This window comes from Botryllus schlosseri, chromosome 8 (assembly GCF_051294905.1).
Source record: "Botryllus schlosseri isolate E-star chromosome 8, Bs_hap1, whole genome shotgun sequence".
Classification (NCBI taxonomy): Eukaryota; Metazoa; Chordata; class Ascidiacea; order Stolidobranchia; family Styelidae; genus Botryllus; species Botryllus schlosseri.
The window spans coordinates 72331-96145 of NC_137243.1; the positions used below are offsets into that span (position 1 = coordinate 72331).

Below are 23815 nucleotides of genomic sequence, written 5' to 3' on the forward strand. Positions count from 1 at the left end.
CATCGATGAGATGACATAGCAGACGGTTATATCGTTATAATATACTGAAAGCGGAGTTTGGGGCGTAGCGAAATATATTTCGAAACAGCAGAGAATAACGGAGAAGTCAGCCATGCGAGTTTCAGGCCAATTTGGCGACTGATTGCCCATCGATGAGATGACATAGCGTGCGGTTATATAATACAAGGAAAGCGGAGATCGAGGCGTATCGGAAGATGTTTTGAAGCAGTGGGAAATAACGGAGAAGTCAGCCATGCGAGTTCAAGGCCAATTTGGCGACTGATTGCCCGTCGATGAGATGACATAGCGGAGGGATACTGAAAGCGGAGTTCGGGCCCCCGCGAAATAGACATAGCGGACGGTTATATAATATAAAGAGCGGAGATCAGGGCGTATCGGAAGATGTTTCGAAGCAGTGGAGAATAACGGAGAAGTCAGCCATGCGAGTTCAAGGCCAATTGGCGACTGATTGCCCGTCGATGAGATGACACAGCGGGCGTTTATATAATACTAAGAAAGCGGAGTTCGGGGCGTATCGGAAGATGTTTCGAAGCAGTGTAGAATAACGGAGAAGTCAGCCATGCAAGTTCAAGGCCAATTGGGCGACTGATTGCCCATCGATGAGATGACATAGCAGACGGTTATATCGTTATAATATACTGAAAGCGGAGTTTGGGGCGTAGCGAAATATATTTCGAAACAGCAGAGAATAACGGAGAAGTCAGCCATGCGAGTTTCGGGCCAATTTGGTGACTGATTGCCCATCGATGAGATGACATAGCGTACGGATATCGTTATAATATACTGAAAGCGGAGTTCGGGGCGTAGCGAAATATATTTCGAAACAGCAGAGAATAACGGAGAATTCAGCCATGCGAGTTTCAGGCCAATTTGGCGACTGATTGCCCATCGATGAGATGACATAGCGTGCGGTTATATAATACAAGGAAAGCGGAGATCGGGGCGTATCGGAAGATGTTTTGAAGCAGTGGAAAATAACGGAGAAGTCAGCCATGCGAGTTCAAGGCCAATTTGGCGACTGATTGCCCGTCGATGAGATGACATAGCGGACGGATACTGAAAGCGGAGTTCGGGGCCCCGCGAAATAGACATAGCGGACGGTTATATAATATAGAAAGCGGAGATCAGGGTGTATCGGAAGATGTTTCGAAGCAGTGGAGAATAGCGGAGAAGTCAGCCATGCGAGTTCAAGGCGACTGATTGCCCTTCGATGAGATGACATAGCGGACGGATACTGAAAGCGGAGTTCGGGGCCCCGCGAAATAGACATAGCGGACGGTTATATGATATAGGAAGCGGAGATCAGGGTGTATCGGAAGATGTTTCGAAGCAGTGGGGAATAGCGGAGAAGTCAGCCATGCGAGTTCAAGGCGACTGATTGCCCATCGATGAGATGACACAGCGGAGGGCTATATCGTTATAATATACTGAAAGCGGAATTCGGGGCGTAGCGAAATATACTTCGAAACAGCAGAGAATAACGGAGAATTCAGCCATGCGAGTTCAAGGCCAATTTGGCGACTGATTGCCCGTCGATGAGATGACATAGCGGACGGATACTGAAAGCGGAGTTCGGGGCCCCGCGAAATAGACATAGCGGACAGTTATATAATATAGAAAGCGGAGATCTGGGCGTTTCGGAAGATGTTTCGAAGCAGTGGAGAATAGCGGAAAAGTCAGCCATGCGAGTTCAAGGTGACTGATTGCCCATCGATGAGATGACATAGCAGACGTTGTTGATAGCTGTGCTTGTCCTCTCGAGTATATGAAAGGGCTGTCATATTCGACGATTAGCTGTGATTGCGGACGATAGCTCAACTCGTGGCGTTTCAAGTTTTACCCTGCCTAATTTCGCGAGCTTGGGACTGGCACAGGCTAGAAGATCATTCTGCAGTTTCGAGTCTTTACTCAATAGATTTGACAGCTGATGACTGCTCGCAGACCTCTGCGGTTGTAATAATTGCTCGTGATCTGGCGATTCGCGGGTTTAGATGTGATGTTTGTTGCCCAGTATTTCCGTCAATTACTGCTATCTATAATCGCTACACACACGAAATATCAACCTAGCTCAAACTATTCAACTATAGCTTGCCGCATATACAATTCATTTCAAATCGGTAAAGACTAAAGATATATATTATCTCCCAAGCTCAATAACAATTTAAGGACTATTTGACATACTGTAATAGCCAGAGCAAATATTTCCAAATAATGAAACATCATACTTAATCCTGAAGTTTTCAGGCATAAGCACATGTTAATGGGTATAGGTATGGGTTACTGATAATGGGTATAGTGGTACCCGCACCGCGTTGCTGATATTTCAGCCATATACGCGGGGCCGGACGGTTTAATCAGGGGTATTGCGATGATCTAACATTGCGTACATTCATAAAGCGCCAGGTCATCCACCGCATTGTGTATTGCATTTGTCTGCTGAGGCGCCGTATTGTCTACCCGCATCGCCGCGGATCCGGTTCTTGTTAGGATTTGAAGATCGCTATATATTGTACACAACAATTTGTGTGTGTTTTTTCAGTAACATACATCATACAGTCGTTTCTACCTATCCTGATGCTACGTTTTATACCTAAATGATAAAACAGTGAGTTGTATGAGCAATTAACCGCTTTTGGAAGACTTTCTTATGGTCAAAAATGTCCACCTATTTGGGAATAGCCTACACAGCCAACGATGAAGCCATACGGCGATAGAGCATGATTTACTTCTAATGTAACATTGCTATATATTCAGAGGTGATCAAAGTAGTCAAGAAAGCTACTCAAGTGTAGAAGTAGCGACGAAAAAATTTACTCAAGTACGAGTAGAAGTACGTTTTCCATAAGAAACCTAAAACTACTTGAAGCAGCAGTAGAATTGACTGACTTTAAATCTACTCAAGTAAGTAAGTAGTTGTGAAAACGATCGTAATTCGTTCGCATGGATTGTCAAAACGTGGAAATTGAGCTACGCGAAAGGTGTCGAGCTTGATTCATATTGATGCATTTTACAGGCAGCTACATGTTCTGTTGAATTTAGCTTTAACGATGTTATCTATAAACAAATAGACGGCATATCGATGGGATCTCCCTTGGGACCTACTTTGGCTAACATTTTCGTAGGATTTTATGAGGTCGAGCTTCTCACCCAGCGTGTGTCCGTCAAACCGGTGTTGTATCGACGTTATGTAGACGATACTTTTGTCATTTTCAGAAATGAGATAGACTGTGATCAATTTCTCATTCACTTAAACTCGCTTCACCCGGCTCTGTTATTCACAATTGAAAAAGAACGAAATAACTCATTGTCATTTTTGGACGTTTTAGTCGAAAAACATGATACCAATAAATTTGAAACATCAATCTTCCGGAAACCGACATTCACTGGCCAATACCTTCGTTGGAACTCATTTAGTCCTAGCCGCAGAAAAATCAACCTCATAGGCACCCTCGTGCATAGAGCGTTGATGATATGTTCGGGTAATAAACTGAACTCAGAACTTGACAATATCCGGAAAATCTTACTTGATAACGGTTACCCTGAACATGTCATCAACCGTGGCATAGAGAGGAAAGTAACACATTTCAATGCAGAAAAGTCAACAGAGCCTACCGAACGAACAACCAAAGATGTTTACATCCATCTACCTTGGATAGGGCCTATTTCCACCCGCTTTGAAAAGCAATTGATTTCAGCGGTCAATAAGTGTTACGACACAGTGAAGACCAACGTGATTTTCACGACAACGCAACTGCTCCCCGCAACACGTAAAGACGTGCTACCCGCACTTCAGCAAAGCAATGTAGTTTACGAATTTAAGTGCCACTGTGATTGTGGCTACGTGGGAAGAACGTCAAAGCGCTTGCAGGAACGCATAAATCAGCATGTCCCTAGATTCATTAGAACACGCTCGATGAAAAGCTCACCCTTAACTCACCCGCTCAAGATTGATGCGGACCAATCAAAGGCCATAAATTCTGCAATTGGCAAACACTTGTTGGATAATCCCGCCTGTGCGAAAAATTATCGAGACGACAGATTTCGCATACTCGGAAAGGGTCGCTCACACTTTCATTTGTGCGCCTTGGAGTCGACTTTTATCAAAATACACCAGCCAAGGCTGTGTCAACAAAAAGAGTTCGTGTATCATCTAAAAATAGTACATTGAACGCTCTCGTATTCGACATTTCGTGCTGGTGACGTCATATTTTGTGTTACGATTGTTGATATACGCTGTTCTTTCGAATTCTCTACTAGTTGCTGACGATTACCCCTGACGAGTGTCAGCCGAAAATATTCGGGTTCATTTTAATATGAATATGCTATTCAATTGTATATTGATGCATACCAGGAACTATCCAATTTTCGACAGCATAAGCATTCTTCCGCATCAATGGATAAAAATGCTAGTATTGATATGGAAATGCGATACTAATCCTCTGTATACTCGAACAGCACGTTTTAGAAAAGATCATGGTATCGCACCCTCCTCCATATTATAAGGCCCGCAGTTTAGTCAAAGCGCAATACGGAGAAGTTGTATAGGATACGGTGTATAAACACCTTGCGCGATTAGTAAACGCTAATAAAAATATGGTGCGTCGTAAAAATGCCATAGTGTAGCTTTATTTATGCCGCATCCAGTGCGCGCGAAACGCGATGAAAATTCTGGGCTTTACTCAACTTTCATGAAAATTAGATGTGGATACTCCGTGAAAACAGCCCCGAAATTCCTCAGGCTATCTTCCTGATTGGAGGATTAGGCTACTTCTACTTGACAAACTGAAAACAGCGAAAAGTAAGTAGATCACAAAATATTACGTAGAAGTAGTGAAAATCAGATCTCCTTGAGTAAGTACTAGAAGTAGAGGAAAACTACTTGAGCACTTCGAAAAAGTAGAAGTAGGCTACTTCGTTACTGACCACCTCTGTATATATTACAATTGAAATTGTGAATTCAGGCACCAAACATGCTCACAGCACAATTTCCATGCACTCAATATTATTGGCCAAACCGTAAAAAAGTGAATGAGTAAGGCCTCGAGTCAAAGGGCTTGACTCGGAAAGCGCTTGCTCAATGCTCCAACGCCGCACTTTGAGATCGATCCAACCTCAGATCGTATCAGACCTCGAGTCAAAACTGAGATTGACTGGTGACTCGGAGCCTTGTGACTTGGTTACAACCCTGTGTGACAGTAACGGTAGATGAGCAGTTTCGGGTTTTTAGAAAATTTTGGAGTGAATTATTAGTTCTCAGATCGAAAAAAATATGTGCCGGTTATATATTATCGAATACTTTGAAATACACCAAATTGCGTGGTTGACTTTTCCGTTTTTCACCGCTGTTTCTTAACATCTTCCGCTACGCCCCGAACTCTACTTTCAGTATCCGTCCGCTATGTCATCTCATCGACGGACAATCAGCAGTCGCCAATTGGCCTTGAACTCGCATGGCTGACTTCTCCGTTATTCTCCACTGCTTCGAAACATCTTCCGATACGCCCCGAACTTCGCTTTCTTTGTATTATATAACCGCCCGCTGTGTCATCTCATCGACGGGCAATCAGCAGTCGCTAATTGGCCTTAAACTCGCATGGCTGACTTCTCCGTTATTCTCCACTGCTTCGAAACATCTTCCGATACGCCCCGAACTCCGCTTTCCTTGTATTATATAACCGCCCGCTATGTCATCTCATCGATGGGCAATCAGTCGCCCAATTGGCCTTGAACTTGGATGGCTGACTTCTCCGTTATTCTCCACTGCTTCGAAACATCTTCCGATACGCCCTGATCTCCGCTTTCTATATTATATAACCGTCCGCTATGTCCATTTCGCGGGGTCCCGGACTCCGCTTTCAGTATCCGTCCGCTATGTCGCGCGTGTCTATAAAGGTTAATGACCGAAATCTCCGCTCTCCGCTAGGTCCGCTGTCTCCGTCTTTTAGGAATCGGCATTTTTGGCTCTCTCCGCCGTCTCCGTTGCTTCCGCGTTTTAGGGTCCGTTCTCCGCTGCCTCCGCTTCTCCGTCTTTTAGGGATGCCCGAAAATAAACATCAATATGAGTACCATTGCCTATATACTCTGGATAATTCATCACAATTTGACTGGTATCAAAATTATAGGACATACCTCATCTAGATACTAATAGTCAGATTACCTATCTAGTTGCTAAAAGCTAGATAATATTCAGGGGCTGGAGAGCCCTGCTTGATGTTTGATGATATTCATGTTCTTGTGGTTAAGAAAGTACTCTAGCTAGACCATGCTTTCCTGCTAGAACATCGGTATTCTAAACAAAATCCAAATGAAAATACACATTACACACTTTCCCTGATGCACTCCAGCGCGTTTCCTGCGCGTATGTTACTTCTCAGGTACAAAACGAATGAGAATCGATTGACATCTGCCGTTATTTTTTCCAATACATTTACATGATTACAAGCAGTACCAAACATTTTATTTCAATAGACTTAATCTATAACCATACAAATAAATTAGCCAAAAGTACGTACTCACCGCAATTCTACCTACAGAACATATCAACACGGCGGCACATCTACTTTTCCAAATGATTCCAAAATCATACAGCGTGAAGCGTCTTGATACGCTCTAAACAGTGATGTGTCACATGCGTCGAATAACCAAAAACTCACGAGTCTGTGAATCTTGGAATATGCGCAATCAAATGCAATTTTCCGGGAATTCGGGATGTTCAGAGACAATGGCCTGGGATTCAAAGAGTTATGTGTCTGTTGTAAAATCTGTCATTGTACTTTGCTTTTGCCTTGGAAATGAGATGCACGGTGCGATTCCTGAAACGTCGAAATCTTCTCGTTCATGTTCTGGGCAGTTCTTGGTGTCTATTCGGTTATGCCACCGGTTACGTTTACGGATAGCCTAAGTTGAATCAGCTTTGTGGTAATCCACGGATTTCGCTTCAATTTTCTTTGACTTCTCGAAAGGCGCTGTAGAGGTGCAATTAGTTCCAGCAGTGATTTGATAGCAGACATAAACTCTACAAATTTTTCGTCAAAGTTGTTTACCGAGATGTTGGGGATGGCTGATGTTTTAAATTGATTGAATGCGGCATCATCGAGCGCTTCTTCATCCACCAACTCACGTCGTCTGCAGAGGTGATATGTTTCGGGGGGGTGTCCTTTGTTGTTCTTATTGTGATAGAAAACCAATATGGTTGTGGTCACTGATTTTTGCCGAAATGACAAATGGAATAATTTCCATGTCGCGCGAGTTGGTATATATGTGGTCGATACAAAGTCCTTGACTAATCGATATCGGTTATGCGTGTATGCTCGGTGATCATTTGGTAGAGACCGGCGGATTTGGCGGCGTTGGAGTATGCGTTGCCTTTGTGTTTTAGAAGGTTTATGTTAATATCTCCCGCAATGAAACACATCTTTTTGTCGCTGTTGACTTTGTCCAGTGAGCGCTCCAACGCTTTTGCGAATTGGTTCATGTTTTTCGTGGGATGACGGTATAATACGGCCACAAGAAAAGTTTTGTGAATTCCAATTGGGTGATTAACTTCCAGCCATAGCTCTTCGCAATCTTTGACATTCAGATCGTAGTCCGTGCAAATTTCGTAAGGAATTTTTTCTTCAATGTAAAGACCAACACCTCCGTAAGGTTTCTTTGACTTCGGTGCCGGAGTATACTCGTATACTAGCCCGATATATCAACGTTTTGCGTGGGTTTGGTTGAAAAGTTTATTTCTGAAATTGCTACGAGGGTAGGTGACTTCAGGTCAACGACAAGGTCTTTTAACTCATCATGGTGGGAATTAGATTGCAATCCTCTGATATTTGTATGAATCAAACTAATTTTTTTACCCTTCGGGGCTTGCAGAATTGATGCCGTCTCGTTGGTCGATATTGGGTTATACTTTCTGATCAGTGGGAAACTATTCTTATTCGATCAAGATAGCGTAATGGTTAAGCGTCTGGCTTCTTGATCGGTAGGTCGTGGGTTCGATTCCCGGCCGGGTCAGACCAAAGACCTGATTAGTAACACTGGTATCTATGGCTTCCCTGCTTGGCGCTCATGCATTACTGGGATAGCTTGGAGGGGTGGTGCATGACTTAGAAAGTCGTAAAGGCTATATCTGCACTTCCTTGTCCAGCGGCATATGCACATCATGCACTCATGGTATGCATATGCGCAGATCGTGTGTATGCATATCATGTAGGCTTACCATACGTCCTCTTTTAAGAGGATTTGTCCTCTTTTTTGACTTTTTTGAAAGTGTCCTCGGAGGACGCCCTTTTGTCCTCTTTTTTGAGATTTTGTCCTCTTTTTTGAAAATTGAGGTCAGATTTAGAGGAAATTGCGAGTGATATGCTGCAAATTAGCGCAGAAGTGAAGCTCCGGCGGGTATTTCGGTGGGAAAAGTGGTGATTTCAGCTCTGAGCGAAAAGAAGACCTTTTTTTTTTTTTTTCAGTCATCCACCTAGCAATGTGGAGTGAAAAACGTGTTTTTGAGCTCTGAGCGGACGTGATGACCTTTTTTTTATTTTTTTTTTATTTTTTTAGTCAACCGATCATGAAGCGGGTGAAATTTACCTGTTTTTGAGAATTCTTCTCCAGTTTTGCTTGTCTGAAATTTCTGAAAAAGTGTCCTCTTTTTTCATTTCCGAAATATGGTAAGCCTAATATCATGAGTCGGTGTATATGCCGCAAAAACATGAAGGACAAAAATAAACTACGTCCTTTCCTTTCGTCATGATTCCGAGTTGACCCAAATTTCCATGTTAGCTTGTCAGTGAATGGAGATAGGTACTTATGCGTTCGCGCAGTTCGATTCGCGTCACGCAACACTGGCTTGATCCAATTATGTGGGCGAAGGGCGCTACAATAGCGCTACAAATAGCGATTTTACAGTAGCATATATCGAAATATATTAGCACCAAACCTTTTAGATGATTAGTATCAAGTAGAATTTCGGTTTAAAATTGCTATGTATTTTGTCCAACGGTTGGCGAAGCTGGGTCCAAATCGGTACTGATTGTCTGACGGTTGGTGAAGTATTGCAGCCAATGGTAAATTCCCGATGTAGCAACCACAGTTCTGTTCAGTCTTGATATCCTATTTCCAAATGATATATCCAGTTCATCAAACTTTTTGCGTCTTCAACCGATTTCTTGCTGTATCGTTGGTGTATCAATTTGGTTGGTGAAAATTCTGTCTCTCTAACTGGATAAATCGACTTCTTGTCTTCTAGAATCCTGGATTTTCGATGGTTATCATAGCTACATTACGGGAGCGCTGCAAACGCGTCCGCTCTCCACGACGCCTGTCCAGAGGTTTATCATCAAATCAAAACAATCGCTATAGAAGGGTCTCTAAACGGTATGGAGTAGTCTTTCAGGCACCCACCTACAGTGGGAATGGGTAAAGATACGAATTAGATGGATTAGGGTGGCTATCCGACGAACGCACTAATCTATAGAAACTAGGTTATTATATTACCGCGAGGAATATTTGGCGCAATGACAGACGAAACACCCGTATTTGTCTGAAGCAACGAAACTGTCTTTATGGCACTATAGAAATTAAACATGGAACGGCAACGACCGATTTTGCAGCTTCGTTCCGCTTCGCCGAGGCTGGAGTGGAGACCCAGCAAACACAAAACCGTAAAAGGATCATCCGGGATCATCTCGATTAGGTTCTGATTTTCTAAGTGTCGAGGGAATGTCTAAAATACGTAGTAGGATGGTCTTGTGGTTATATTCAATCAGAATAAATTCATACTCGGTGTTGTTCCATCTCATGCATTAGGCTTCGTTATATCCGGTAGTTAACCTAATAATGCAAATTTTCTATCTCTCGCGGGTACGACTAAAATACGTAGAAAGGATGACTTTTTCGGTACATTCAATAACGATGAATTCTATCCGGTTTTCTTCGATCTCATGCGGTAGCTTCGTTCTATCCATTAGAAAACAATGTTCTCCCTTCGTTTTATTGCGTGAGGATGTCACCGGTGTTGTATATTCGTGTTGTTGCTCTAAGGTCGAATAGTTTTGTTTTCCTCTGATATATATGATCTTCATTATATATATATTCGCTCTTTCGGTAATCTCGCATGTTCAACGAGTATGGTTAATAGTTTTATTCAGAGAATAACTAAATAAGTGATATGTTGTACGTTTAGGAATATGATTATCGATGCGTGACTTCTAGAATATTTCGGCGATTCAAATTTTACGTCATCGCGCCATACAAAGATTTGAAGCGCAACAGGTCGCATCCAGGCATAGTTCGCTCTTTCTGTATGGTAAATGCCGTAAATATATAGGAATTGTGACTGACTGAGGTAGCGGGTTAAAGGTATATATGCAGTAGCATATAGCTTATGGGGTATTTCGAATTGCCTGTAGTATATGACGCCTAGAGCTGTTTGACTTTCTGCAAAACAGGTGTAGACAACTATAGAAAAGTTTCAGCTTTTCCAGGTTAGAATTAGAGCTAAACCGTTTTTCCGAATTAGATTACAATTATATTGCTGGCATTTCGCTCTAATTTAGTGAAATTAGACCACTATAATTCGCTTCAAACATCTGAATTACCGGTACCTATACCTACGGTATATCATAATATTTATGCTTGAATTTTCTAGGTATATAAGTCATATAGATACATTCCTGTAGAACACTGATTGGGTCAAGTGTAGAATACGGCCACCTCGAGAAAGTGATCCCCATGACCATCACCGATCAGTGTTGCACATGAACGTGTCGAAATTCATAGTGCTTCACGTAGATACCGAACATGCTTCCCACAAAACCCTATAAATCAAGTCGGGGTTCCATATTATATCATATTATTGCCTCTTATAAACAACTCATCTTGAATTCACAGATACACATGCCAGTGATGAGCAAGATTACATTTTACATCGCTCGCTCGAATGCCAGATGAAGAACTTGCACAAGAAAACGTAGGAAAAGGACAAGGAAGCGACTTACTCCGATCTCTTCACCACATTATGTATTGTGTATCGCATTTTTATCGAAAATTTAAAAAATACAACGCACTTTGCGCCCACTTCACTCATGTACAGACACTCACATAATAGGGTGTGATAATAGGTGCGGGGGAGATAACGTAGTGGTAACGATAAGCGCCTACTAATTTGGCGGACCTGGTTCGATTCTCGTCGGACGTTTATCCCCCGCCGTTGCCATTCTTACCGTGACAAAAAAGCCCAGAAAATACCCTGAAAAGAACTGGACATCGGGCACTCTAGGCGGCCAAGATACTCATGTGAAGACACTCGCATAATAGGATATAATACCAAGTGTACTTTGCGGCCATGGGCTGGGCACTCTAGGCGGCCAAGATACTCATGTGAAGACACTCGCATAATAGGATATAATACCAAGTGTACTTTGCGGCCAAGATACTCATGTAGGTACTCTCGCATAATTGGGCATGATACCAAGTGTACTTTGCGGCCAAGATACTCATGTAGGTACTCTCGCATAATTGGGCATGATACCAAGTGTACTTTACGGCCAAAATACTCATGTAGGTACTCTCCAATAATAGGGTATGATACCAAGTGTACTTTGCGGCCAAGATACTCATGTAGGTACTCTCGCATAATTGGGCATGATACCAAGTGTACTTTGCGGCCAAGATACTAATGTAGGTACTCTCCAATAATAGGGTATGATACCAAGTGTACTTTGCGGCCAAGATACTCATGTAGGTACTCTCGCATAATTGGGCATGATACCAAGTGTACTTTGCGGCCAAGATACTCATGTAGGTACTCTCGCATAATTGGGCATGATACCAAGTGTACTTTGCGGCCAAGATACTCATGTAGGTACTCTCCAATAATAGGGTATGATACCAAGTGTACTTTGCGGCCAAGATACTCATGTAGGTACTCTCGCATAATTGGGCCTGATACCAAGTGTACTTTGCGGCCAAGATACTAATGTAGGTAGGCCTACTCTCCAATAATTGGGCATGATATCAAGTGTACTTTGCGGCCAAGATACTCATGTAGGCACTCTCGCACAATAGGGCATGTTACCAAGTGTACTTTGCGGCCATGATACTCATGTAGGTACTCTCGCATAATTGAGCATGATACCAAGTGTACTTTGCGGCCGAAATACTCATGTAGGTACTCTCCAATAATAGGGCATGATACCAAGTGTACTTTGCGGCCAAGATACTCATGTAGGTACTCTCGCATAATTGGGCATGATACCAAGTGTACTTTGCGGCCAAGATACTCATGTAGGCACTCTCGCATAATTGAGCATGATACCAAGTGTACTTTGCGGCCAAGATACTCATGTAGGCACTCTCGCACAATAGGGCATGTTACCAAGTGTACTTTGCGGCCATGATACTCATGTAGGTACTCTCGCATAATTGAGCATGATACCAAGTGTACTTTGCGGCCGAAATACTCATGTAGGTACTCTCCAATAATAGGGCATGATACCAAGTGTACTTTGCGGCCAAGATACTCATGTAGGTACTCTCGCATAATAGGATATAATACCAAGTGTACTTTGCGGCCATGATACTCATGTAGGTACTCTCGCATAATTGAGCATGATACCAAGTGTACTTTGCGGCCAAAATACTCATGTAGGCACTCTCCAATAATAGGGCATGATACCAAGTGTACTTTGCGGCCAAGATACTCATGTAGGTACTCTCGCATAATTGGGCATGATACCAAGTGTACTTTGCGGCCAAGATACTCATGTAGGTACTCTCCAATAATAGGGCATGATACCAAGTGTACTTTGCAGCCAAGATACTCATGTAGGTACTCTCGCATAATTGGGCATGATACCAAGTGTACTTTGCGGCCAAGATACTCATGTAGGTACTCTCCAATAATAGGGTATGATACCAAGTGTACTTTGCGGCCAAGATACTCATGTAGGTACTCTCGCATAATTGGGCATAATACCAAGTGTACTTTGCGATCAAGAACGGATGATTTGGAGCCTCCTCCACAAAGTCTCATTGAACACTTTCCTGAAAACAGATATGGATTATTACAACACACCTTCATTGACATCATTTGGACTTGTTTGATTGTTGGAGTCATCAATCAAACAATGGTGAATGGCAACAAATGACTACAATGGTAGGACTACTCGAATTTGAATCAATTATTATTGTAATTATTTGAGTTGAGTAGAAGACATTTTTTCGTGTACTAAAAGTATACGCGTCTCTCCACTGAAAGGTATTTATTACTAAAACAAATGAAATTAACAACGAAAACGGGAGGCCAAAATGTATTATTGCATTATACTAAAGAAAGAGAAGTTTGAACGGTTCCGGGCTACCATCACGTCAATACCTTCGAGTCACGAGTCATCTCGAGTCATTGCACATTTTGACTCGAGTCAAGTCAATTCAATCGATTTTCAAAGGTGACTCGAGTACAGTCAAGTCACTCGTTTTTTGGAGGTTACTCGAGTCAAGTCAAGTCACGATTCAAGTCAAATTGAATTTTCGACGGATGTGTGATGATTCAAAGTCATCACATTTTTTTAATTGCGTGAAGGATAGATTAATTGGCCATTTATCTTAAATCAAATGACGATTATGAAGTTAAATATGCATGCAAAAAGGTGTTGTATCGCTCACGCGCACGTAGAACCAGGGCCGTAACAGCACTTCGTCAGCCCCCCTAAAAAAAAACGTTGGTCTTGGGCCCCCCATAGGGTGACAAACGTAACTAAAACGTAATTTCGGTAATTTATGATAAAATCGGTCAATCAGATGGGCAATTGCATATATATTACTATCACTTTCTTGTCCTCTCTACTCACGCAATTAGATATACCGGTAGAGCTGAGTGAAGTGTCTTGAAGACGGGAGGGCCCGTAAATAATATTTAAACATCTTCGAGCAGGAAGACCCGTTGATATGACTTCGTTACATGATGTTATTTCGTGACTTCCAGTCTGCTAAATCAAAAAATGTAGAATCGCCTAGGGAGTGTTGTGAACCTTACCTAATTCCCTGAAGTGAAAACCCGAAAGACCTTCGTGAGTCGTCTATTTGTCGTGTGAATTATAGATAAGAGAAATAAATCGTACGATGTTTGGTGCATTTAATCTTGTGGCTAGCGTATATACACATTCTATTCGTGATTGTTCACTGATTCAGAAGTCCGTGGCATTGTCGTACGTGATTCAATAAAGTTACAAGTTGTGTAGACAGAAACAAAATATATTCGTCAGTGTGATCCATCGAATACGTGTGCAATAGACAGGTCGTGGTACGACAGCCAACAAGGCCGTACGCGTGGTTACGCCGGTCCGTCGAACGCAAGGGAACACGCAGCGAATTGTAAACGCAACCTTCTGAAGTCAATTATTCAACTACAAACATTCGCTATGCGTTATAGCGCCTATGGACAATTAAACCTATATGTATTTTGTATATATAACGAAGTCTTCGGTCAGCCTAACGGCATAGTCTTTTTCGGCAAAGGTTTTCTCGCTGCCGATCGTTATGGCACACTTCTTGGAGTCTCATGTTATATGGCTTAAAACTTGATTGCATGTCTTGGTGCGTCGTGGCACGGTAATGGCCCAATACCCAATAATAAAGATAAATGGCATCTTGAATTCGCGCGCAGCGTCCTTATGTACGTCAACCCACATTGGTCACATGAAGGTATCATCTTCAACAATGGTACATGGTCATCAACCGGAAAAAACATTGTGATTAACAATGAACTTAATAATTGATCACGGTGGAAGAGTTTCCGAACACTACTCTTCCATGTGTAAGTCGAGCAATAACTTCAGCAGCGTTTGGTCAACAAAAGGCGGTGAAGATGTGAATGCAAGTAACGAATGAATGAACAGGAAAGAGAAACTTGCAAACTTGCTGGAATATAATTAAAAATTAGGCGCAGTAGAAACTACAGTGGCCTTTAGGATTAGGCTGATTTCTATCTAAGAATAATTTCATGTCGTAATAAAATTTGTAAAACAAATCATCGCTAAATAATATATCATTTCATTTCATAGCCCACATTTATCAGTAGCCTAAGCATGTCGAGTTTAGTTGGTGTAGGCATACCAGAGCTCATTGGAATGGGCGCGCTGTCAAGCAACACTGCAGCCATACAGTTTTTCAGGCAGCATGGACTACTTGCAAGGCAACAGAATTGCCCACAATGCAGCGTGCCATGCGCTGAAAAATTCAGGAACGTTAAAGATCAGACCGCCTGGCGTTGTCCGGTAGGAAGTCATACATTTTTTTGTTGGAGCCAGAAACTAATATTTCGTGACATTTTTCATTCACAGAAATGCAAGAATTTTTGGAGCATACGTCTTGGTTCTTTTTTTTACAAAAGCAATCTGACGGCATTGCAACTACTGTACCTCCTCTACTTTTGGTCACAGGACCATTTGCAGGTCGCGATCATACACGAATTAAAGATCAGTAATCGGACCTGCATTGACTGGTGTCAATTTTTCAGGGAGGTAATTTCCAAGTTTAATTGTATAGCATGGGACTATGATTACTCTGTGATATTTTCAAGGTCTGCTCGAGTGAGCTACTGAGAGGCTCCGGCATCGTTGGTGGTCCAGGACACGTTGTGGCTATTGACGAGTCTGTCATAGCCAAGCGCGGCCGTGGGGCAAACGCCCAGGCAAGGCCCGTCCCACAACAGTGGATATTTGGAGGCGTGGATCTTACAACGAAGTTTGTATACAGAAAATAACACCCAAGGTTAGCAAAACTTGAATAATAATAAATGTTTTATGCAGTCAATGCTTCATGCGATTCGTCGATCGTCGCGACGCCGGAACACTTTTGCCGATTATTCGTCAATACATTGCTCCAGGGACTGAAATTTGGTCCGATCAATGGGCTGCATATCGTGGCATAAACGGTAAAAATGCATATTTCAACGATAACGGTCACTTTTATGAAAGTATTTATATTTCGTTAACAGGAATGGGCCTGAATTACACGCACAAATCGGTGTGTCATAAGGATTTATACGTGGCACCCGACGGTGTGCATACCAATAATATTGAAAGTCAATGGCGAGATTGCAAAAGAAAATTCAATCGCATGAATGGTTCGGTAAGAAGTTTTGTGCCCTCATATATTGATGAGTGGATGTGGCGAAGAACTAGAGACAGGGCACATTACTTCCCCGATATCATTCATGCGATTGCGACTCATCCAGAGTATCAATTTTAAAATGAGAGTGAACCATTCCTGCAATTTCGTTCAATTTTCATTGTTTCGTTCTTTCACAAATAAACGTGATACACCTGAGTATTGTGGCTGGAAACAAGATTTGATGAGTACAGGGCTGTGGAAAGTACACTTGGTATCATATCCTCTTATGAAAAAGTACCTATATGAGTATCGTGGCCGCAAAGTACACTTGGTATCATGCCCTATTATTGGAGAGTACCTACATGAGTATCTTGGCCGCAAAGTACACTTGGTAACATGCCCTATTGTGCGAGAGTGCCTACATGAGTATCTTGGCCGCAAAGTACACTTGATATCATGCCCAATTATTGGAGAGTACCTACATTAGTATCTTGGCCGCAAAGTACACTTGGTATCAGGCCCAATTATGCGAGAGTACCTACATGAGTATCTTGGCCGCAAAGTACACTTGGTATCATACCCTATTATTGGAGAGTACCTACATGAGTATCTTGGCCGCAAAGTACACTTGGTATCATGCCCAATTATGCGAGAGTACCTACATGAGTATCTTGGCCGCAAAGTACACTTGGTATCATGCCCAATTATGCGAGAGTACCTACATGAGTATCTTGGCCGCAAAGTACACTTGGTATCATACCCTATTATTGGAGAGTACCTACATTAGTATCTTGGCCGCAAAGTACACTTGGTATCATGCCCAATTATGCGAGAGTACCTACATGAGTATCTTGGCCGCAAAGTACACTTGGTATCATACCCTATTATTGGAGAGTACCTACATGAGTATTTTGGCCGTAAAGTACACTTGGTATCATGCCCAATTATGCGAGAGTACCTACATGAGTATCTTGGCCGCAAAGTACACTTGGTATCATGCCCAATTATGCGAGAGTACCTACATGAGTATCTTGGCCGCAAAGTACACTTGGTATTATATCCTATTATGCGAGTGTCTTCACATGAGTATCTTGGCCGCCTAGAGTGCCCAGCCCATGGCCGCAAAGTACACTTGGTATTATATCCTATTATGCGAGTGTCTTCACATGAGTATCTTGGCCGCCTAGAGTGCCCGATGTCCAGTTCTTTTCAGGGTATTTTCTGGGCTTTTTTGTCACGGTAAGAATGGCAACGGCGGGGGATAAACGTCCGACGAGAATCGAACCAGGTCCGCCAAATTAGTAGGCGCTTATCGTTACCACTACGTTATCTCCCCCGCACCTATTATCACACCCTATTATGTGAGTGTCTGTACATGAGTGAAGTGGGCGCAAAGTGCGTTGTATTTTTTAAATTTTCGATAAAAATGCGATACACAATACATAATGTGGTGAAGAGATCGGAGTAAGTCGCTTCCTTGTCCTTTTCCTACGTTTTCTTGTGCAAGTTCTTCATCTGGCATTCGAGCGAGCGATGTAAAATGTAATCTTGCTCATCACTGGCATGTGTATCTGTGAATTCAAGATGAGTTGTTTATAAGAGGCAATAATATGATATAATATGGAACCCCGACTTGATTTATAGGGTTTTGTGGGAAGCATGTTCGGTATCTACGTGAAGCACTATGAATTTCGACACGTTCATGTGCAACACTGATCGGTGATGGTCATGGGGATCACTTTCTCGAGGTGGCCGTATTCTACACTTGACCCCACTGATTCATGATTTTATAAAAGTTGGTGCAAGAATGGACATTTTCAACTTGATGTTGATTAATGGAGCAAAATTTGATATTTAAGTGCAATTATACCTCGAATCCAGTGACAAGATTATTAATCGTTGAAACCAAACGCAGCTTGATTATGTTGGCCCAGAGGGCTAGCCAGACCATATTGATGGAATATGGTCACAGTAAGATAATATTTTGGGCTATTTTACATGAACTTTCCAACATTTGATTTGATATGTCCACTAAAACAGTTGTTATTCTGCTTTCGAATAAGACCTTAATTGCTGGTTTCAATGGTAACTGTGTTTGTCAAAGGCTGCAAAGGTAATTTCTTTTCCTTGTTAGATGTTTATTTGTTTGTTTGGGGTGTTCATGGTGGTGGTTCGACTACACTGGTCATTTTACACCAGGCCGGTTCTTATTATTATTATTCCGTATCTGCCCGATTACCAGTGAACTCGGCACTTAGTGAATTCGGCCGCACAAACTCGGCACTTGGTGAATTCGGCCGTGGTAGATCTCGTAGCGGTACCGGTCACCATGATTGGTTACTGGAATGTTTGCCGGTGAACTTGGCACTTTGAGTGGTTGTCAATGTTGTACGGCGGTCAGGGCATGCGTAGATCACACAGTCACGGCGTGATTAGATCACAGATTGCGTAATTGCGGGAAATAACGCGACGCTCTTCACTTGGTGAACTCGGCCCTTGGAGGAATTGGCACTAGAACACCTTCGCATTAGAAATGCATTAAGTATGAATGAACAGTATCAAAAAGGAAATTTAAACGTGTCGTGGCTCGTGGTAGATCTCGTAATCTTGGGATCCTTCAACCGTGTTATCGAGACACCCTAATCCCAGAGTGGAATCGTCTCTCCAAAGGCAAAAAATAATTTATTTTGACGTGATCATGCGAAACATTTGTTGATGAGGAACACTGGCTTGTCGTGATCGATAAACGAAGAAGCGCCGCTTGATGTTCCACAGTTTTGATCTCACATACAACGCCAAGATCCATCTTCTCAAAACTTACACGACACAGGCCCGTGACTCACGCCATCGATTCCAAGCAGACCGCGCGTGGTCGGTATATGAGCGCTGTGTTATTTCCTGTGGCTACGCAATCCGTGATCTAATCACACCGTGACTGTGCGATCTACGGTTGCCCTGACCTCCTTACAAGATTGACGAATCACTTGATAATACTATTATTAGTTTGATAATTCATATTAATAGCTGTAAATACACTTCATTTCAAAATTTCCCGAGGGCTGAATTCACCAAGTGCCGAGTTTGTGCGGCCGAATTCACCAAGTGCCGGGTGCATCGGCAACCATCTGCCCACTTACAGCACGGCCCACTCCTAGGCTTTTTAAGACATGGCTATGCGAATCAGATGGCGAGGAGGAGCCTAGATAAACGGCCAACACTTCGGTAGGAATTATGGAGTCGACGTGTCACGCTCGAACCCGCAATTCATTGGTGTTTAGCTATAATGGAACGTACCACTACGTTTCCTCGCCATACCTTGTAAAATGAGACCGTAGCATTTGGCATTTCGTGTGGCAATTGACTTTTGTGTGGAAAATTGTGTTCGTTTTAGAACTTATCCGAAACTTTTATTCCGCCATAGATTGTATATGATAAAACAATATCGGAATTGATCCTAGAAGAATTCCAAAGCAACTCACCAAAAAGGAGGATTTAAAGAAGTTTGATGGAAAATTGAATGAAAGCAAAAGCCTTTGCAAGAGATGTGGTATGTTGAATCTGTTTTGGTATTTTTAAATAGGCCTACTTTGTTGTGCCGATAGCAGACAGTATATATAAACGTAAGATGTGGAAGCTATCAAGGTGTTTTTAGAAATTCAGTCAGTCAAAGTGGACGATCGTATTGCTTGGATTATATTTAGGCTTATTTTAGCATCTTTGAGATGCAACTCTAAACGTGGACGGTCATGAACAGTAGGGCTCTTCAAAAATGACTTTTTTTCTCAAATCGTACTGGCTACTTGATAAAATTGTTAGGTTACCTAATTTAAGCCTACAAACAAAATATGGTTCAAATCCAGCCAGTATCCGCTTTGCTACAAGAGAAGAAAGTTCCTATTTATTATATAAAAATGAATAATAAAAAATTTGAAGATTTTCTGTTAACCCCATGAAAGTGTTAGGCTGTCTATAGAAACGATGCTCACCAAATTTGGTTCAATTCCAACCAGTGGAAGCGGAGTTATTGCTGTTGAAAAATTTGGATTTTAATAAAATAGTACTTACGGTGAGCACAACTTTAATAAGTAAACAAAGAATCGGTCACCGTAAATACTATTTTATTCAAATCCAAATTTTTCGACGGCAATATCTCCGCTTCCACTGGTTGGAATTGAACCAAATTTGGTGAGCATCGTTTCTATAGACAGCCTAACACTTTCATGGGGTGAACAGAAAATTCTCAAATTTTTATTACCTATTTATTTTTATATAATAAATAGAAACTTTCTTCTCCTGTAGCAAAGCGGTTACTGGCTGGAATTGAACCAAATTTTGTGTTTAGGCTTAAATTAGGTAACCTAACAATTTTATCAAGTAGCCAGAACGATTTGTGAAAAAAAGTCATATTTTAAGAGCCCTAATGTCCATGTCAGAGAAACGTTTTAGGGTAGGCCTACTCATATGTCTCGCAGCGTTCTCTACATAATAGTCAATTGCGATACAAACTGTTTGCTTGTATTGGTAAAGCCATCCAACTTCGAATTGTAAAATGTTGGGAGTCTTGATATCAAATTTTTGAAAGGTGCACTTTGAGAAGATTTCGGAATCTGTCAAATTATACAAAAATTTAGCAAATTCTTTGACATATTTCATCTATTTGGGACTCGATCAACGTAAAAGAATTGGTAATCATTTTATACAATATAGGGGAGACCGGGGACAAATGTAACTAGGGGCAAATGTAACAATCGACCTCACCGCTAGTAGGATGGAGAAATCAGCTTGATATTTTAAGTGCGCATGTTGTAGTTATCTCTCCTATTATACCTGGAGTTACGTTGATCTACGATGCGAAACCCCGGAATAATTTGCAAAAAACGAAATTTTTGACCCTTGAGTAAAGTTTTTCTGGTCAGGAATAATTTGTCTGGACGAATAGTACCTCAAGTAGTTACAACGTAATATGTGTAGTTGGAACAATGTTACTATAGTCTACCGTGGTGATGGAAAGAATAGGACTTGCATCGCCGGGAAGGTACCATACTGAGACACTAATCATGGCCGAGCGTGTCAGGGGCAATCGTAACACTCTGTTACATTTGCCCCGTTACAAAATGTTATCAATTCTGAATGTCTTTGTTCATATGTTGGAATTACCATTCATCTACTGCAGAATAATCTTGCAACAGCCAGAAGTTCACCAGAACAGATACTGCCTTGCGATACCAATTCTAACATGATCATCTGTCGAAACGGCCATACAATAGTGGTGATGTGAATCTGACGGTTCGGTTATTTTCGTGATTCAACCACCCTTTCTCATGTTGATCGACTTTTGGTGTGTCGAACTTCAATAGTCATGTCTTAATTCTCGTCCTCTGACTTTGATCATAGCCCACTTACATTTTGATATTTGATGTGAACAATTTATGTTTATTTTCTATAGCACAGATAAATGTCATTATAGCTTTGACGCCACACAATGTTATGTCCTCGTTTTACTAAACTATCATCGGCCCATTCAACCAAGATATGTTAGCCAGGTCGGTTTCGCACCTTCGCAGGTGACCGAATCACCAACCCATTATGCGCCCTGAACAACAGAACCTTGGTAGAAGAGGCCGAATATGTGTAGGGGGATGATGGAATGAATTTGTCTCTTGTACACTTTAAGCTTGAACAAGACACGAAGGGTGATATTGCATTCAGATGCCATAAATGCGATGGAGCGTAGCCTGGAAGCGTTCAAACGTCTCTTCCTAGTTTCATGCAATATTACAATTTGTGCTTCCGTTTTCGTTGTTCATTCAGTTTGTGTTCAGTTATAAATAACACTGTTACAATTGCCCCGCAAGGGTGGTACAATTGCCCCCGGGTACGGGGCGATTGTAACATTTGATCAGCGATTTTTGCGACCCAAAATTTCCATGATTGATTGTTGATTGAGTTCCAGTTTAGTTTTCATATCAACTATCGAGTTGTTGGCTTCTTTATATAAAACTTTGGAAGTGAAATTTCCACGAGAAGAACAGGTAATGTTGGAAAATACGAAAAGTGTTACAATTGTCCCCGGTCTCCCCCTATTGTATTTGTAGTTGAAGTATAGTAATAATTCTTATGGTTACCGCACTTGTAACGATTCACGGCCATAACTGGAATAATTAGAATGATGTAACTTTCAAATTGTCATGCATTTTGCAACAACATTGTTCTCAATTTTCAAGGTGCTGACCATTCGAGGAAGAATCACCCACCGGGAATTCACGATCCGTAAACGCGGCCGACTGTTTCTCTCCTCAAGCGGAAGCGACAGAGAAGAGGAACGAAGAGAAAAAAGGAGCAGAAATAGCAAGAGTGTGACAAGTCGCGTCCGTTCGCTTTAATGCGTATTTCCATCCGCGAAGTAGTAGGTGGGAAAACTAATGGGCGTTTGGTTAGGGCTTATATAAGGTTGACTCCAGCGCTGTATTTGCTAAATGTTGCTATGAAATAGGTGTGGTGTCATTTGGTATCAATATTGACTATTGAAAGACCATTTGTTAGTGGTCATGGATTTGTTCGGCCAGTATGCAGTAATTTCTGATGGTCACTTCCCGGGCTTCTGTTCTCTAACCCCTCATGATTGTTATTCTGCTTCTAGTAAGACTGTCGATTCTAATGTTTTATCGTATCATTTGTCGGAGGTTTCGCTCGCTTTATTTACAACGTTTTGCTCTCTGCTAGGTCAATTACTGGCTGAGTATCACTACAGCCTAAGAAACTGCACTAATTCTCATTTTAATGTCTTGCTGGTTATCTTGCTGTCAATTCTAATAATTTATTAATGTCTATACCAGTGCCGCCACTCAAATGTTTTGTTCTCTGTACACAATATTGTTAGGTCTTCAGCTTTCCAGGCAGAGTATCATTCCACTTTCTAGACTTGAGTATATATCTCTCCAACTAGCTGCCAAATAACTGATTCATTTGGATTGTTGAATTGATCATTTTGGACAGAATGTGAAGAAATTTTAGTCAAGAATTCTTTTTGTGTTAGTGGCTGTTTTCAAAGAGTGCTGAAGTAGTCATCGTTGATCTTGATAATCAAGTAGAAGTGACGATTGAAGTCAGTTCTCTAGTCATATAATATTCAAAAATATAATAATAAAACTTGAAAACTTGAGTGGAAATAGTTCAGAATCGAATCACTTTTAGTAAGTATGAGCGAAAAAAATGTAGGAGTCATTCGTTAGTTGCTACCTCTGCCATTTTCGCAGTACGAATGTCTTAGCTATTAATCATCATTTTCATTTTATTTCTGCAGGGTGTTGAAAAAAAAAGGCCGCATGCTGGTTATTTAACTGGCTCATCAGAAGATGAAACCTGATGATAAGGACTGTTTTCACTTCCTTTCTAAAGACATTCGTTCGTTTGTTCGTTTTATTTTTTACAACGGCATTATTGCCAATTCGTTTGAAATTAAATTATCACAAATGTGATTAATATGTAGTAAATAATGTGGTGTGTGTACGCAGCCGTGATCAGGTTAAGCCCATAGTGGTAGAAAACAGGTTATTATATCAGGATCTTCTTCTTCTAACGTAGGATCTACATTCTACTCACCATGTTTAAAGGCTGTAGCATCTGCATAATATTTACATTATTGAAGGACATGGAAAAGACGTTGAATTGAGTCGACACAAAATCCCCCTTT

At 41.6% G+C, this 23815-nt stretch overlaps 1 protein-coding gene and 1 long non-coding RNA gene across 3 annotated transcripts; both read left to right on the forward strand.

The window, feature by feature from the left end:
- The first annotated feature begins 15075 nt into the window (after positions 1-15075).
- Positions 15076-16338, forward strand: LOC145445645 (uncharacterized). 2 transcript variants are annotated; one of them, XM_080323851.1, is made up of 5 exons: positions 15076-15284; positions 15351-15530; positions 15590-15753; positions 15819-15943; positions 16007-16338. In XM_080323851.1, exons 1-5 carry the CDS (start codon positions 15096-15098, stop codon positions 16258-16260), a joined length of 912 nt encoding a protein of 303 aa, XP_080179977.1. In that variant the 5' UTR covers positions 15076-15095; the 3' UTR covers positions 16261-16338. The 2 variants fall into 2 exon arrangements, with proteins under 2 accessions (XP_080179977.1, XP_080179976.1); XM_080323850.1 differs by having other exon boundaries at positions 15076-15530.
- Positions 16339-19154: 2816 nt separating this feature from the next.
- On the forward strand, positions 19155-23600 carry LOC145445271 (uncharacterized). The gene is made up of 3 exons (XR_013916941.1): positions 19155-19669; positions 22347-22532; positions 23426-23600. It is a non-coding gene; the product is annotated as an uncharacterized LOC145445271 (long non-coding RNA).
- Positions 23601-23815: the final 215 nt, after the last annotated feature.